At 45.6% G+C, this 17,580-nt stretch overlaps 1 protein-coding gene across 1 annotated transcript in view; it reads right to left on the bottom strand.

Annotated features, from left to right (window-relative positions):
* The window catches only part of PRKAR2A (protein kinase cAMP-dependent type II regulatory subunit alpha), a 65,672-nt gene continuing 61,392 nt past the window's right edge, over nt 13,301-17,580 (bottom strand). Inside the window, exon 11 of the mRNA XM_013973513.2 lies at nt 13,301-17,143. Coding sequence (XP_013828967.1) covers nt 17,010-17,143 — 134 coding nt within the window. The 3' untranslated portion in view covers nt 13,301-17,009. The remainder of the gene's footprint in view (nt 17,144-17,580) is intronic.

Raw genomic sequence — 17,580 nt, 5'->3', positions numbered from 1 at the left:
CATATACCACCATCATCCTTAGCTTATTGACTTTTGTCTTCATGCTTGTGGACCCAGCTTTACAAGGTGGTAATTGTCTCTCCAGACCTCACATTAGTATGGAAAGCAGAAGAAAATCCTGCTGTTGGCACCACCCACATCTTTCCCCTTTATCTGGTAAGCCAACACCTTTCCAGAACTCCCAGTAGACTTATATTTATTTCCCAATGATTAAAACTGGGTCATCTGTGGCCACTCCTAGATATAAGGAGATTAAGAGATGAGGGAATGGGGTCAGGGGATCACTCGGGACTGGACACTTGCTGCTCTAGACAAAACTCAGGTTTGTTAGCAAAGATGAAGGGGAAAAGGATATTGTGAGGCAACCAACAAAACCTTACAAAGTGAAAAGATGTTCAAATTCATCAGAAAGCAAGGAATGCAAATCAAAGTGAAAACTTTAACAATGGGAAAACTATGGAGACAGTAAAAAGATCAGCGGTTGCCAGGCATTTGATGGGGAGGGAGAGATAGGTGGAGCACAAGTAATTTTTTAGGGCAGTGAAAATATACCGTTTGATACTATTGACACAATGGTGGTGGTTGTTTGGTTGCTCTAAGTCGTGTCTGACTCTTTTGCCACCCCCTGGGCTGCAGCCTGCCGGGCTCCTCTGTCCAGGGGGTTCTCTGGGCAAGAATACTGGAGTGGGTTGCCATTTCCTTCTCCAGGGGATCTTCCCGACCCAGGGATCAAACATGCAACTCCTGAGCCACCTAGGAAGCCCTGAAATAATGGTAGATACACGTTATTAGACGTTTGTAAAAACCCATGAAATGTACAACACAAAGAACGGACTCTGTAAACTATGGACTTTGGTTGATGATGTGTTACCACTGGGTCACTGACTGGAACAAACTATGATACTAGTGCAGGGTGCTGATGGGGAGCAAAGCTGTGTGTTGCAGAAGAGGTTATATGAGGACTGTTGGTACTTTCCACTCAATTTTGCTGTGAACCTAAAACTGATCTAAGAAAGTCTGTTTTTTTTTTTTTTTGAAGAATAATAATGAGAATAAATCACTTTAAACTGCATGGGGCACAGGTTCAATTCCTGGTCAGGGAACTAAGATCCCACATGACGCATGGTGTGGACAAGAAGAAAAAACAAAGGAAAAAGAGAAAACACCAGGTCTGGCTTTCAGGGATGTGAGGAAAAATATTTGTCCAAACACTGTTGCTAAAGCTAAGATCAGTTATAGCCTTTTTGGAAAGCAAGCAATTGTGTGTTTGTGTGTGTGTGTGTGTGTGTGTGTGTGTGTGTGTGTGTGTGTGAGATGCCCAGGCTTAGTTGCTCTGTGGCATGTGGGATCTTGCTGGACCAGGAATCGAACCTGTAGTTCCTGCATTGGCAGGTGGATTCTTTACCACTGAACCACCAGGGAAGCCCTGGAAAGCAATTTAACAAGCTCCAATAAAATAAAAATACATATGTTTTTGGACTCTAATCCCAATGTTAAGATTCTCACTTATACAAATAAGTGTAGTAAAAACAAAATTGCAAAGTGATGGCCCATCCACGGGGCACCATCGGGACATTTTTGTATCTCCATACTGTTCTGGTTACTACGTTGTGTAATATATTACCCAAATTTAGTGGCTTAACACAACAATATTTTAATTTTGCTTACAAACCTGCCCTTTGTGAAGAATTCAGTGGAGACTGCTCTTCTCTGCAGTATCTTAGAAACTAGGGCTGGAATCATTTGAAGGCTCCTCACTTGAAGTCTGGTGTTTGATGTTGGCTGTCAGCAAAGACTTTTTCCTTCTGGCCACGCTGTATGACTTCCCTGACCAGGGATGGAACCCGGGCCCTCAGCAGTGAGCACCCCAAGTCCTAACCTCTGGACTACCAGGGAATTCCCTGTCAGTTAAGACTTTACCTGGGGCTGGAACACCCACACTTGGCCCTTCCATGTGTGGGCTTCCCCACAACAGGGTGGCTAGGTTCCAAGGATGATTGTCCCGAGAGAGAGGAAAGGAAGCCAGATGAAAGCTCTATTATCTTTCTAAGCTAGACTCAGAAGTCACAGAGTCATTTCTGCCTCATTCTCTTCATTAGAGTCAAAGTCACTAAGACCAGGCCTTATCCAAGCAGAGAGAAATTAGACTCCACATTTTGTGGGAGAAGTATCAAAAAGTGTGGGGACCTGTTTTAAGGCACCATCAAAAATGAGGACTTTGAATAAATAATACCACTTGATTTAGGGGACCTACCACAAAGTTGAGATGAGAAAAGATGAAGAAAAATGTATACAAAGATGATCTAAATATGTAAAACAAAGACAAACCACTCTGTGAATGTGTGTATATAGTATGTATATGTGTGTATATATGTATAGTATATATATATATACACACACACTATATATGTGTGTATACATATGATTATATAAGCAAGGAGAAATATAGGGAACATACTCTGGTAACCACAGGTTCCAGAGAGTAGGGATGATAGAAGGGAGAGGCAGAGGAAGCAAAAGAGAGAAAGACAAGACTGTTCAAAACTAGCAGTGAGGATGGCTTCTCCTTTCTGCATTTAATTACAGGTATATATTTCACTGTATGAGGAAAGTGATTCCTTAGATATGTTTAGGTGGTAAAAACGAATCAGGAAAGTGACGACCACCTTACCTTAAAACTCAGGATAGAGCAGGAGGGAATGGCTGGTGGGCCACAAGAGGGGCTGCAGGGCCCTGACAGTGTCTTCATCTGGGCTGCCCTCCAAGTTTCTGGCCTGTGGGAAACTATTGAGTGGAATGTCTTTGTCTTGCACACCTTTGGTATATTCCACATTTAAAAAAATTTTTTAATTCAAAAATTAAAGCGGGGTGGGAGGGAGGCTCAAGGGGGAGGGGATATATGGATACTTAGAGCCGATTCATGTTGTGCAGTGGAAAATCTCATGACACTGTAAAGCAATTATCCTCCAATTAAACATTTTTTAAATAATAAAATTTTTAAAAGAAAAAAAAAATGAAAGAAAAGCAAGCCTTTCAGCAAGTTCCCAGTAGAAAGAGCGAAGAGCCAGGAGGACTCTGACCTGGGGCCACCAGACCCTCAGATCAGCGGATGTCCCACGTGGAGGTCTAAATCCAAGGTGTTCAACAGGGAGGTAACACCCCAGGGCTGTCCCTGCTGAAACCTTCCAAGGCGGGAGAGAGCAGAACCCAGAGTGGAGCCCTGGGTCATTTCAACCTTTAACTATAGTCTGGGTTACACCTGGCAACAGAGGTGGGAAGAAAACCAGGAGACCTGGATGCTCCTGGGAAGGTGGTTCTTGAGGTAGAAGGGAGAAGTCTGCCATGGTGGATCAGGCTGAGACTCCAGAGGGTCGGCTCTGTTCTTAGCTGCTCAGCAACTCTGTCCACCCTGTTAGCCACCGGGAAGGGCTGGGCTGTGAGGGGCGAGAGGTGAGTGCGCAACTGCAGGCAAGCCTTAGGGCTTTTGCCAGTGAAGGGAGAACAGTGGGGCAGGAGAGAGCAGAGCACATGGCGATCAGAGGAGGAGCCTGGCGCTTCCGACCCATCGCTTCTCTTTTCTGCCTGAAAACCAGGTGAGGCCATTGCTAGGGGAGGGTGAGCAGGGATTGCAAGAGGCTAGAGGACAGGGCTGGACTGTGAGCAGCATGAGGGGCCTGGAGGTGAAGGATGGAGGGGAGGTGCTGCTCAGAGACCTCATCTCAGGGACGTAGAAGTAACCAGGCCCCAGGCAGGAATGGGCTATGAGGTGAAAGAGGCCATCCAAAGGTGCAGAGTACCAGCACTGGACCAGGAGATCAAGGCAGCCCTTCTGTGCTGGAGACGACGGCAGGGGAGAGCTTGAGGTATGTGTGTGAACAGCTGTGGCGCCTTGTCTTCCCTCCAGCCCTGGGCTGGGGCTGGGAGTGAGGTAGTGCTCCTCTCTGCCAGGGCCTGGGCCAGGGGAGGGCCGGGGCTGGGAGTACATAGAGTTGTTCTGGAATCAGATGTCTCTTGGAGTTCCTTTCCCTTCCGGTTTCTCAAACCGAGCTGGCCTTTCTCACTCAACCCTGTCTCCTCTTGCCTGGAGTCCTCCCAGGACCCCTAGTCCTCATCGGTTGGATGAGCATCTCTGAGTAGGGAACATGATGTTCCCACCCAGGCAGGAGAGGGACTCAAATCCCACGTCTCCTTCTCACCCCCGGCCAGCCCTGGGATTAGGCCATGGTGGGAGGGACTGGCTGCAGATCACTCCTAAGATTTTTCTTTTTTTCCCTCAACACATATATCCTTGACACATACACCCTTGTCACCAGCTCATGCGGGGAGTAAAGAGTCTAGTGAGGCAGCTGGAAGAATTTTCACTGTGCTGGAAGCCAGGCTGGTCTCGGCAGGCCCTGCATCTGTACTCTTACGGTACTTTCACCAGCATGTTGTCAACCTGGCAGTTCAACCTAGTCCCGGATGTGAGGCTCACCCTCCTGTTATAGTTTTACCCTTGGATCAGGTATGAGGATAACTCACCCTAGTCTGAAATTTTGAGGTCAGCTCTGTCAGGGAGTAGGGGTTGCTTTTTCTGTGAGCTGGTGATGTCCAGCTTAAAGTGAGCACAGCGGGAGAGACTGCACCAGCCACCAGGCCCCAGCCCCTGACAGTAGTTGTGCCTTGGCCCAGCCCAGGCAGATGAGAGGCAAGGCTGGGAACCTCCTGGACTGTTGCCTGTGCGCAAAGCCAAAGGCAGGGGTTGTGTGGATGCCTTCCCATGAGTTTACCTCTTTCTTCACAGTGGAGCAAGCCAAGGCCCTGGATGAGGGCTCCAACTCATCCTTGTTTGGTGGGGCCTCGGGCAGGAGCTGTCAGCTGGGTGGAATCATCGTGAGTTCTCAGGCAGACGCAGTGCCTGAGTTTGGGGTCTGTGGGGGTCATATATACCCTCTGTCCCCCAGCTCCATCCTGCTTGGGAAAGTGTTCAGGCTTCCAGAGCTGCCAGGGGGCAGAGCCCATCATCTGGGGTCCAGGCCAATTCCTGGGGGCCTTTTAGCCCATGCATGAGCCAGTTGCGCAGCTCTGGGACAGGACACCCAGGGGCCAAGGGGTCTCCTGCAGGATTCCCACTTGCCTGGGACTAATGCGCATGTGCCTCAAGAGGCCTCTTCCCCGCCTGTCCTACAGGCCTGAGGCTCAGTTGCTCCTTCAGCTGCCTGGGATGGGCTGAGGGCAGGCCAGGGAATGTGTACTAACTACAGGTGTCCCTTCATGCCCAGAAGAAAAACGTCCAGTTTAACTATGCTTGAAAGTGCTGTTTTTGCTTATCGGGTCGGTCTGGACTTCAGCTCTTCCTTTTCAGTTGTGTGTTAAAACAAACAAATAAATCCAAGTGCACACTCCTCCTTCCTCTTTCTGGGGGTGGAGGGCCTGGCCAGAGAGGAGACTGCTAGATCCTTGCTCTCAGGAGCACACACAGTGACCTCTGACCCTTGCCTCAGTGCAGTTCTGCCAAGGGAGGAGGGGCCGTGGAGATCTGGCCGATACCATCTATTTCCATTGCCTTCCCCAAGAGTGGACTGGCATACACCCATTCTTCCGCCTGTGGGGATGGACTAATTTGTGAAGAGTCAGGTCCTGCTGGCTTCCGAGTGTCAGGACAGCTTCCAGTCCCTCTTTGCTTTCATCTTCCAGTCGACTCAGCCTCTAGCACCATAGTCTTCAGACGGGCTGGGCACTGCTTGACCCTGCATACTTAAAAACAAGCTAGATGACCAATTTTAGAGAATAGAAAGAAGTTCTGTTGGGGAAGAAGTCAAAGAGGAAGGGGAAGAAATGTCACACACTAAAGACACAGAAACAACCAGGTCAGCAAGGCGTCTCTGGCCAAATTTCATCTGGATATTTAGGGTGACTGTGGACGGAGGAGCCTGGTGGGCTGCAGTCCATGGGGTCGCTAAGAGTTGGACACAACTGAGCGACTTCCCTTTCACTTTTCACTTTCATGCACTGGAGAAGGAAATGGCAACCCACTCCAGTGTTCTTGCCTGGAGAATCCCAGGGACTGGGGAGCCTGGTGGGCTGCCGTCTATGGGGTCGCAGAGTCAGACACGACTGAAGTGACTTAGCAGCAGCATGAAGATGACAATTTCTGAGAAGTCCTTACCTGGAGGGAGCCTTGCTTAAAAATCTTAAATCTTGTCTTTCTCTTTTGTCAGCTCCCCAGATGCTTTGAGAACCATAATTGTGTGATGCAAGTCAAGGCAGTGAGGGACGCTGCGTGCTTGTGTATCCAAACTGCTCACTTCAAGAGGCAAAGGGAGGGACTTCTCTGGTGGTCTGATGGCTGAGCCTCTACTCTCGCAATGGAGGGGGCCCAGGTTCTATCCCTGGTCGGTGAACTAGATCCCACACGCTACAGCTACTAGTTCACCTGCTGGGACTTCCCTGGTGGTCCAGTGGCTAAGACGTCACACTCCCAATGCTGAGCACCTGGGTTTGATGCCTGGTCAGGGAATCAGATCCCACATGACCCAGCCAACACCCAGCACAGCCAAACAAGTAAACAAATAAAAGTACTAAAAAAAAAGAGCCCACTTGCTGCAGCAGAGACCTGGTATATATAAATAAATATATAAAAATTAAAAAAAAAAAAGAAAAGGCTGTGAGAGCCATATACAGAAGAGGAGCATGACCAAGGGCAACCACAGGCACTGGAAGCGTGATCATCCTTGAGGCAGGAGACTGGGGCTGCTCTCCATGTGAGTCCAGAAGCACGAGGATAAGCTCCAGAGCACTGGAGGAAAGGTCCAGGAATGCCCTTCAGACCCCAGTATCATAACTCTTGATAATTTCTGGATTTAAGCACTGTCAGGAATATCCACGGCAGGTCATCAAGATTTTGTTCAATGAGCAAATGAGCTGAGTCAGACCTAACTGTTGTTTGTTGTTCATCACAGCTGTGTCCAACTCTTTGCAACACTATGGACGGCAGCACGCCAGGCTTCCCTGTCCTCCACTATCCCCTGGAGTTTGCTCAAACTCATGTCCATTGAGTCAGTGATGCCATCCAGCCATGTCATCCTCTGTCGTCCCCTTCTCCTCCTGCCCCCAATCTTTCCCAGAATCACAGTCTTTTCCAGCCACTTGGCTTTTCACATCAGATGGCCAAAGTATTGGAACTTCAGCTTCAGCATCAGTGCTTCCAATGAATATTCAGGACTGATTTCCTTCAAGATTGATTGGTTTGATCTCCTTGCTGTTCAAGGGGCTCTCAAGAGTCGTTTCCAGCACCACAGTTCAAAAGCATCAATGCTTTGGTTCTTGGCCTTCTTTATGGTCCAACTCTCCTGTACATGACTACTGAAAAAACCATAGCTTTGACTAGAAGGACCTTTTTGGCAAAATGATGTCTTTGCTTTTTCATATGCTGTCTAGGTTTGTCATAGCTTTTCTTTCAAGGAGCAAGTGTCTTTTAATCTCATGGCTTCTGTCACCATCCACAGTGATTCTGGAGCCCAAGAATAAATAGTCTGTCACTGTTTTCGTTTTTCCCCATTTATTTGTCATGAAGTGATGGGACCAGATGCTATGATCTAAGGGTTTTTTTTTTAATATTTATTTTATTTTGGTTGGGCCAGGTCTTAGTTGCAGCACTTGGGATCTCGGATCTTAGTTGTGGCAGGTAGAATTTTGTTGCAGCATGTGAGATCTAGTTCCCTGCTGCTGCTGCTAAGTCGCTTCAGTCATGTCCGACTCTGTGCGACCCTAGAGATGGCAGCCCACCAGGCTCCCCTGTCCCTAGGATTCCCTGACCAGGGATCAAATCCAGTCCCCCTGCCCTGGGAGCACATTGTCTTAGCCACTGAACCACCACCAGTTAAGTCCCGATTTTAGTTTTTTTGAATGTTGAGTTTTAAGTCAGCTTTTTGACTCTCCTCTTTCACCTTTATCAAGAGGCTCTTTAGCTCCTCTTCACTTTCTGCCATTAGGGTGGTATCATCTGCATATCTGAGGTTATTGATATTTCTTCTGGCAATCTTGATTCCAGCTTGCGCTTCATCCAGCCCAGTATTTTGCATGATGTACTCTGCACAGAAGTTAAATAAGCAGGGTGACAATATACAGCCTTGATGTACTCCTTTCCCAAGTTGAAACCAGTCCATTGTTCCATGTCTGGTTCTAACTGCTGCTTATTGACCTACAGGTTTCTCAGGAGGTATGTAAGGTGATCCGGTATTCCTACCTCATTAAGAATTTTCTATAGTTTGTTGTGATCCACACAGTCAAAGGCTTTAGCATAGTCAATGAGGCAGAAGTAGATATTTTTCTGGAATTCCCTTGCATTTCCTATGATCCAGTGGATGTTGGCAACTTGATCTCTGGTTCTTCTGTCTTTTCCAGACCCAGCTTGTACATCTGGAAGTTCTCAGTTCGCATACTGTTGAAGCCTAGCTGGAAGAATTTTGAGTGTCACCTTGCTAGCGTGTGAAATGAGTGCAGTTGTGCGGCAGTTTGAACATTCTTTGGCATTGTCTTTCTTCGGGATTAGGATGAAAACTGACATTTTCCAGTTCTGTGGCCACTGCTGTGTTTTCCAAACTTTATTGGCAAATTGAGTGCACCACTTTAATATAATCATCTTTTAGGATTTGAAATAGCTCAGCTGAAATTCCATCACATTCACTAGCTTTGTTCGTAGTGAAACTTCCTAAGGCCCACTTGACTTTGCATTCCAGGATGTCTGGCTCTAGGTGAGTGATCATAGATAGCATCATGGTTATTTGGGTCATTAAGACCTTTTCTGTGTATTCTTGCCAACTCTTAATATCTTCTGCTTCCGTTAGGTCCATACCGTTTCTGGCCTTTATTTTGCCCATCTTTGCTCTTCATATCTCTAATTTTCTAATACATATATTTTCTAATTTTCTTGAAGAGACCTCTAGTCTTTTCCATTCTATTGTTTTCCTCTATTTCTTTGCATTGTTCACTTAACAAGGCTTTCTTATCTCTCCTTGTTATTCTTTGGAACTCTACATTAGAATGGGTGTATCTTTCCTTTTCTCCTTTGCTTTTCACTTCGTTTCTCAGCTATTTGTAAGTCCTCCTCAGACAACCATTTTGCCCTTTTGCATTACTTTTTCTTTGGGATGGTTTTGATCACCAACTCTTGTACAATGTTATGAACCTGCATCCATAGTTCTCCAGGTACTCTATCAAATCTAATCCCTTGAATTTATTTCTCACTTCCACTGTATAATTATATGGGATTTGATGTAGGTCATACCTACCTAGTGGTTTTCCCTACTTTCTTCAATTTAAGTCTGAATTTTGCAATAAGGAGTTCATGATCTGAGTCACAGTCATCTCCCAGTCTTCTTTTTGCTGACTGTATAGAGCTACTTCCACTGGACATGGAACAACAGACTGCTTCCAAATCAGGAAAGGAGTACATCAAGGTGGCCTATTGTCACCCTGCTTATTTAACTTATATGCAAAGTACATCATGTGAAATGCCAGGCTGAATGAAGCACAAGCTGGGATCAAGATTGCCAGGAGAAATATCAATAACCCCAGATATGCATATGACACCACCCTTATGGCAGAAAGCAAAGAACTAAAGAGCCTCATGATGAAAGTGAAAGAGGAGAGTGAAAAAGTTGGCTTAAAACTCAATATTCAGAAAACTAAGATCATAGCACCCAGTCCCATCACTTCATGACAAATAGATGCAGAAACAATGGAAACAGTGACTTTATTTTGGGGGGCTCCAAAATCATTGCAGATGGTGACTGCAGCCATGAAATTAAAAGGCACTTGCTCCTTGGAAGAAAAGCTATGACCAACCTAGACAGCATATTAAAAAGACATTAGTTTGCCAACAAAGGTCTGTCTAGTCAAAGCTATGGTTCTTCTAGTAGTCATTTATGGGTGTTAAGAGTTGGACTATAAAGAAAGCTGAGCACTGAAGAATTGATGCTTTTGAACTGTGGTGTTGGAGAAGACTCTTCAGAGTCCCTTGGACTCCAAGGAGATCCAACCAGTCTATCCTAAAGGAAATCAGTTCTGAATATTCAATGGAAGGACTGATGCTGAAGCTGAAACTCCAATATTTTGGCCACTTGATTCGAAGAACTGACTCACTGGAAAAGACCCTGATGCTGGGAAAGTTTGAAGGAGCGAGGAGAAGGGGACAACAGAGGATGAGATGGTTGGATGGCATCACTGACTTGATGGACATGAGTTTGAGCAAGCTCTGGGAGTTGGTGATGGACAGGGTGGCCTGGGGTGCTGCAGTCCATGGGGTCGCAAAGAGTCAGACATGACTGAGTGACTGAACATACTGATAGAGCTTCTTCATCTTCAGCTGCAAAGAATATAATCAATCTGATTTCAGTATTGACCATCTGGGGATGTCCATGTGGTGTTGGAAGAGGGTATTTGCTTTGACCAGTGTGCTCTCTTGGCAAAACTCTGTTACCTTTGCCCTGCTTCATCTTGTACTCCAAGGTCAAACTTTCCTGTTACTCCAGGTATCTCTTGACTTCCTATTTCTGCGTTCCAGTCCCCTACGAGGAAAAGGACATCTTTTTTGGTGTTAGTTCTAGAAGGTCTTGTAGGTTTTCAGTATTAGGGCATAGACTTGGATTACTGTTATACTGAATGGTTTGCCTTGGAAATGAACCGAAATCATTCTATCATTTTTGAGATTGCAGCTAAGTACTGCATTTCAGACTCTTGTTGACTATGAGGGCCACTCCATTTCTTCTAGGGGATTCTTGTCCACAGCAGTAGCTATAATGGTCATTTGAATTAAATTTGCCCATTCCCATCCATTTTAGTTCACTGATTCCTGAAATGTCGATGTTCACTCCTGCCATCTTGTTTGACCACTTCCAATTGTACCTTCATTCTTGGACCTAACATCTTAGGTTCCTCTACAGTATTGTTTGTTACAGCTTTACTTTCAAACACATCCACAACTGTGTTTTGTTTCTGCTTTGGCTTAGCCTCTTCATCCCTTTTGGATCTGTTTCTCTGCTCTTCTCCAGTAGCATATTGGACACCTACCAACCTGGGGGCATTCATCTTTAAGCGTCATTTCTTTCTGCCTTTTCACACTGTTCATGAGGTTCCCTGGTGGCTTAGATGGTAAAGAATCTGCCTGCAATGCAGGAGACCCAGGTTTGATCCTTGGGTCAGGAGGATCCCCTCCATGGAAAATGGAATGGCTGCCCACTCCAGTATTCTTGCCTGGAGAATTCCATGGACAAAGGAACCTGGTGGGCTATAGTCCATGGGATTGCAAAGAGTTGGACACAACTGAGCAACTAACACTTTCAGACCTAATTACTGACATTCTAATTCAGAACTTAGATAATACTCATCTGAATTCACAAATGATTATTTAATATGTTCCTGGCTGATGCTCTGCATTTCTCCAAACAATCAGATAACAGAATGCATTGCTGGCCATCATCTGTGATGGGACATTTGTCTTTAGAGAGGATGTGTAAAGAAAGCAAAATTCATATTTAACATGAATGATGTGAAACAACTCTAATCTCCTTTATCACATTATAAGTAATACTGTTTCAATTCTGTTGTTAAAAAGTTGATGCACTGAAGTCACTAAAGATATATTCAGTTAATTTGATGGCACAACTTTCTAGCTTCCTGTTAGAACATATATAGAAAGCAAAGTCCTCATATAATGTTCACTCTTCAAGGTGAAGGCTGCGGACCATACGATCCTGTCATTTTCCTGGCACTTCTTAACTGTTCATAGTAATACCACCACCAAAACCACACAGGCCAAACCATAGTTAATGTTTAAAGCCTCAAAACAAGGCCAGTTTGGCTTTGCGTAGTTCAGCGACCAGCTTCTCAGACCCCTCTCACATGAGTGTTTTGTATATTCACCTGTTACTTAGCCCTTTTGTAATGTCAGATGAAGGCAAGATCAATGTGGAACATGGTTTTGTTATAGAATGAGCTTCCTTTGGGCTATCACAGAGGCACTGCTAGTTCTGTTTGTAAAAATGTTGTTGTTTAGTCCCTGTGTCTGACTTTTTGTGATCCTATTGCCTGTAATCTGCCAGGCTCCTCTGTCTATGGGACTTCCCCAGCAAGAATAGTGGACTGGATGCCATTTCCTTCTCTGGGGCATCTTCCCAATCCAGGGATAGAAACTGGGTCTCCTGCGTTGGCAGGCAGATTCTGTATCGCTGAGCCACTAAGGAAGCCAATAACGACGCTGCAGAGAAGGAAGTAATTAATATCGTCAGACAGGAGATGTTCTCTACCGGGCTTCATTAGTGAGTATATCATTCCCCAGCAAGAGATATACTGGATGCTCTTGTATACCATCCCCAAACAATTCAAATAGCATGCTGTGGTGGTTTATTTCATGTGCCAACTTATGGGCCATGGGGTGCCCAGGTATTTGGTCCAACACTGTTCTGAGTTTCTGTAAAGGTGGTTTTGGATGACATTAACATTGAAATCAGGCTTCCCAGGTGGCGCTAGTGGTAAAGAACCTGCCTGCCAAGGCAGAAGACAGAAGAGACTCAGATTTGACCCCTGGGTTGGGAAGATCCCCTGGAGGAGGGCATGGCAACCCACTCCAGTATTCCTGCCTGCAATATCCCATGGACAGAGGAGCCTGGTGGTCTATTGTCCATAGGGTTGCAAAGAATCAGATACGACTGGAGCAACTTAACATGCATGCACACAACATTAAATCAATGAACTCAGAACAGCAGATTGCCCTCCCTAATGTGGGCAGGCCTCATCCAATCAGTTGAAAGTCTGAACGTAACAAAAAGCCTTGGCTCTCCCAAGAAAAAGAGAATTATCCTGCCTGACTGCCTTCATACTGGGATGTCGTCTCTTCCTGAGTCTTTAACCTGCTAGTCTTTGCATGAGAACAATGCTATTGACTCTCAGTTCTCAGGTCTTCAGACTCAGCCTGGCATTGAACTATCAGCATTTTTAGGTCTACAACTTGCCAACTCGCCCTGCATATCTAGGGACTTGCCTGCCTCCATAGCTGTGTGAGCCAATTCTCTATAATCTCTCTTTCTACCTGCCTGCCTTTTTGGCTGCAGGATCTTAGTTCCCTGCTCAGGGATTGAACCTGTGCCCCCTGCAGTGGAAGCACTGAGTCCTAACCACTGAACCACAAGGGAAGTCCCCTCCTTTCTAATTTTTAAGAGCTCACACCCCAATCTCAATAATGTATCTGCCAGATGAATGCTGTGATGGCCTAGGGTCCTGAAATGAGAGGACAAAAACAGAACACAGGCTGCACCAAAGATTCAGACGTGATTTGTCAGCCTTTATTAACCAAGAGCAAAGCCGAGCCCTAGAGTTTCCTTTTAAAAAACCCAACCTTCTTTATGGCAAACAATGATTTTAAGTATATGTTCAATACTACAGAGCAAGAATTGATTACTTTCTAATCACTTATTCTTCAGAGATTAAAATACAAGTGTAAAACAGGTTAAAACAAGATTCTCCCCCATGATTTAAAAATAATTCCAATTGAAAGACATTTCAAACACTACATGTAGAACTCAGGACCAAAAAGACCTTACAACATTTTTACCTTTGAGGTAGCACAATAATGCTGAATTAGATTTCTTTTACTACAATGAGTTCAGGAAAACAATGAGGAATCTACCTTTCACTCAAGGTGGCCTAAATGGTTTTCTGCAAATCCCCCATGAGTTTGGTGACAGTTTTCTCCTTTTTTTTTTTTTCTTGAAGTATAAAGATAGCCCTGCAGTGTGTAAAAGGAAACCCACGGGAAGGCTGCTTCCCATAAAATAGACATTAGAAACATTGAGCAACGTCAGCAGTCAAGACAGGAGGAACAAGAGGTAATTGTAGTGAAAAGCCAAAACAACTTGTATCTTGGCGAGATTGGTTTACAAGTGCATGTCAAGAACAAAAATTCCAACATTGGCCAACTGAAAACAAAATATAAAAGATGACATTCATGGTCTTTCTCCTTTTGCTCTGTGCAAAAATGCTCTTTTAATTTCCATAAATGAGAGGATTGCTTGTACACTATGACAGGCATGGAGATGCTGTGTGTCCAGGGGTGGCTGGGCGCCAGTGGCACCTCACTGACCATTCTGACTAGAGAATCTGGGAAGTAAGAGGATGAACAGTACCTCTCCTAGCTGGGGAATCAGCTCTTGACACTTCGCTGCTGAATTCACTCATTAAACCGTTCAAAGAAAAGCTCCACCCAGATTTCTGAGGATCTACCACAATCATATATGACACATCTGTATATAAGGATGACAGATTAAGAGGACAGGAAAGATGAACCCTTCCTTCAGAGAATACAACCAAAAGAAGAGGGCGAGGGGGGTGTGATAAAGTGGGGCCAGTGGGAAAAATAATACTGCAGGTTAGACCTCAAGGCTCTCAGGAACAACCTCCACCATGCAAAATCAGTAGCAAAGCCAGAACGGAGGGCATGAAGTTCTAACCCATCCTAGAAGAGAACGATATAAAACAATGATCAGAAAGATCTCTTCCCAATAGGTGCTCCTCCCTGTGAGGCTCAGCTCTCAGCACAGGGCTTGCACAGCATGGTGCGGACAGCAGAGTCCAGAGTCGAACCTGGTCTGCTGCCTTCGACTCCCCGTGCTATAAGGAAAAGCTGGAACACTGTCAGGCTCCTGGTGCCTTGGTAACAGCTGTGTCCTTTTCACTCACACTGGTCCCTTGACTCCCTTCCTCAAGCCAGACCCTCAAGGGGCCCTACAGGCAGTGAGAGTCTGGACTGGTGATCCATATGTCCATCCGCAGTTAGAGCAGGAAGACTTAAACCTGATGAATACTACTTTGTAAAACAGAAAACGTCAGGATGCTGGGGGTGTCACAGAGTTTCTATGAAGGGGAAGACTGAACTGGGATGTGAAAGAGGGCAGGATGAGAAGTCCTACCCCTAGCAGCCTGCAGGAGTGACTGGCTCGGAATTCACAGCTGGCCCTAACTAATGCTGGCATGGGGATAGGGTGGGGCGGTGTAAGGGGGCACGTGTTCACACGGAGTCCTTACACAATCTGGGGGCGAGATCTCTGTGTCACTCCTGAAGCCCAATGTACCTGTTACCTGCGTGAGAGACAGGTATGGCTCTTGTCTGCTAAAGTGCAATGTCTGGTTTCTTAATTTATGTGATAATAAAGCAACGCCATACAAAAAGAAGAACCTTGGAAAATCATGGGGAGAAACCACACAGGCTTTCCCAGTGCTAGCTGCCGGTTTTGGAGTATTAGTTACAACCTTTCCCAATTCTGAGAGCTGCAACGCAGGCTGCCGACTGAGAGTCTTTCTGCTTTCACTTCATGGAGAACAAGGAAAAGGGAGAACCGAGCAAGGCGATGATGAGCCGCTGCTCTAAAGATCTCTCAACTATACTGTCTGCGGCAAAAGCAGACAGCCTGGTTTAAGAGGGCAATGGTGACTGCATGGGCTCCATCGCTGTCTACAACAGGGATGAGCTGAGCCCCAGCATGTTAATCTCCCAGGGATTCACTGAGATATAGAAGTTTAAAAAATTCCTATCAGAAAGGGCCTCTTGATTTAATATAAACGTGGCTATGACATCCAAATTTATCTTTAGGTAAATGTCACACTGCTCTTAGGATCTCTTGTAACATCTGATTCTAGGTCATTCTGAAGAAAAAAATTTCATTCTGAAATATATCTAGTTAATTATGATAATTCATCAGAACTCTACCTGATATAATCAAAAGGTTAAAAAAAGCTAAGTTACTTTCCTATGGGATTAACAACTGGAACCCCAAATATCCCAACATCTTAATTAGAAAGGTCTTTGCAGTAATTCTATGAAATTGTACACGATACCAATTTTTTTTAAACAAAAAGAGTTGATCTTTAGGATGAATGCTTGAATCAGCTGACAAACTGATATAAAGGAGTATGTGCAAGGGGAATTCTCTAAATAGAGGGAAAAAATTTTTTTTTCCACAAAGATAGCTGCTTTTTCTTTAAAGAGTTTAAAAACTCATGGTTCAATAGCAAAGCTACGTAACCACTCTGGAGTAGAAGGGAAGGGCTTTGCCAGCACACTGCCATCAGCTGGGAGGAGTGACTGGAAATGAGACAGGCAGGAGTGGCCTGGGAACATACTTAGGTCAGATAGAGCAGTGGCAGTCCCAGACCCTGACTCCTCATAGATGGACAGCAGTCCACTCATGCACACTGCACAGAGATTAAACAAAACGAAAAGAAATGTACTAAAACAAAAGAAAACACACCCCCCAACCCAGAAAACCTTCCCCGGCTCTCTGCTACCTGAAGAATGTGCCAAACCCCAGTTTTCTGCTCTGACGTGGATTCTGATGACCGATCAGTGAGCTCTGGGGTGCTGACCTGCTGGGCCCTGGGCAGGACCTCTCCCTAAGTATCACCGAGAATTGGGGGACAGCTGTCGTGTGCCACTGTCAGCAGACAGTACAGTGCCACAGGCCCACACACCTCCATCACATCTGCCACCACTTTAAACGGTACAACCAAAAAGGCTACAGTTGTGAACAAATGTTGACTTTCTCCAAAGACAGATGAGGAGACGGAAGGCTACAACATGTCCCTCCTTGAGAGAGGTTGGGGGAGGGCGTCTACAGTACTTTCAAAAGCCATAGTAGCAGCAAGAGAGGAAAGGAAGATGTTTACACTTTGGACTTTGTATCAGGCACTTAAATTGTTGGAGAGACATGCCATTTGGAACCAAAGATGTGAAGACTGGGTTGGAGTGATCGTGACGAGTGGTCTAACAATGGACTTTCAGAAGCAAAGTGGAGGTGTGGGTGGAACCTCTCCCATCCTTTAGTGCTGACTTTCAAGTTTTCTAAGTGCCCACGGCCATGGCGATGGCAGCAGCAGTGGCAACAGCAGGAACGGTTCTGTCGTGTCTTCTGTTTGTGTTCTGTGGCTGACCGGAAGTTTCTGGTGTCACACTGAGAAGGCTCTGGGGTGTGGCACACCTACTGCCCGGGATCCATCAGATCCATGCTGGAGCCAAACATCTTCACCAGCTGTTCCTCATAGTGCGAGATGTTCCTCTTCATGATGTCCATGCAGGGCCCCAGCAGCCTCTCGAACGCTTGCACATCCATAACTGTATTGTTAGAAAGAGGTGAGGAACAGGATGAGTTCTCCACACAAGCAAGTCAAAGTCGCTTCCCTCACGCAAACCTTTTCTTAAACATGTCCATTCCTGTCGAAGGAATCAGACTACTGGATACTGGACACTTGAAAAAGACAGGGTGTTATGTGGAGGCAGCACCCATTCTCTCTGTCCCCACACAGCCCTGCATACCAGTCTCCATCTCTGCTCTTTCCACACAGGCTGGGGGCTTCTATGTCCGTCTCGTTCACAGGCTATTGTCAGTGCTCATGAATGTTTGCCAAAAGAACACATTCACCCATTTCTAGTTGGTCACACAAACTGCAAGCCTAGATGTGAGAACTGGTGGAGTAAGTCAAGGTGTGTTGATGGGGAAAAAGTACTGCATATTAGGGAAAAAAAAATTAACGCACAAAGCATCTTTCTTA

The sequence above is a fragment of the Capra hircus genome, chromosome 22 (genome assembly GCF_001704415.2).
Source record: "Capra hircus breed San Clemente chromosome 22, ASM170441v1, whole genome shotgun sequence".
Taxonomy (NCBI): domain Eukaryota; kingdom Metazoa; phylum Chordata; class Mammalia; order Artiodactyla; family Bovidae; genus Capra; species Capra hircus.
The sequence above is the reverse complement of the archived record's forward strand: the minus strand, read 5'-3'. Positions and strand labels throughout refer to the sequence as shown.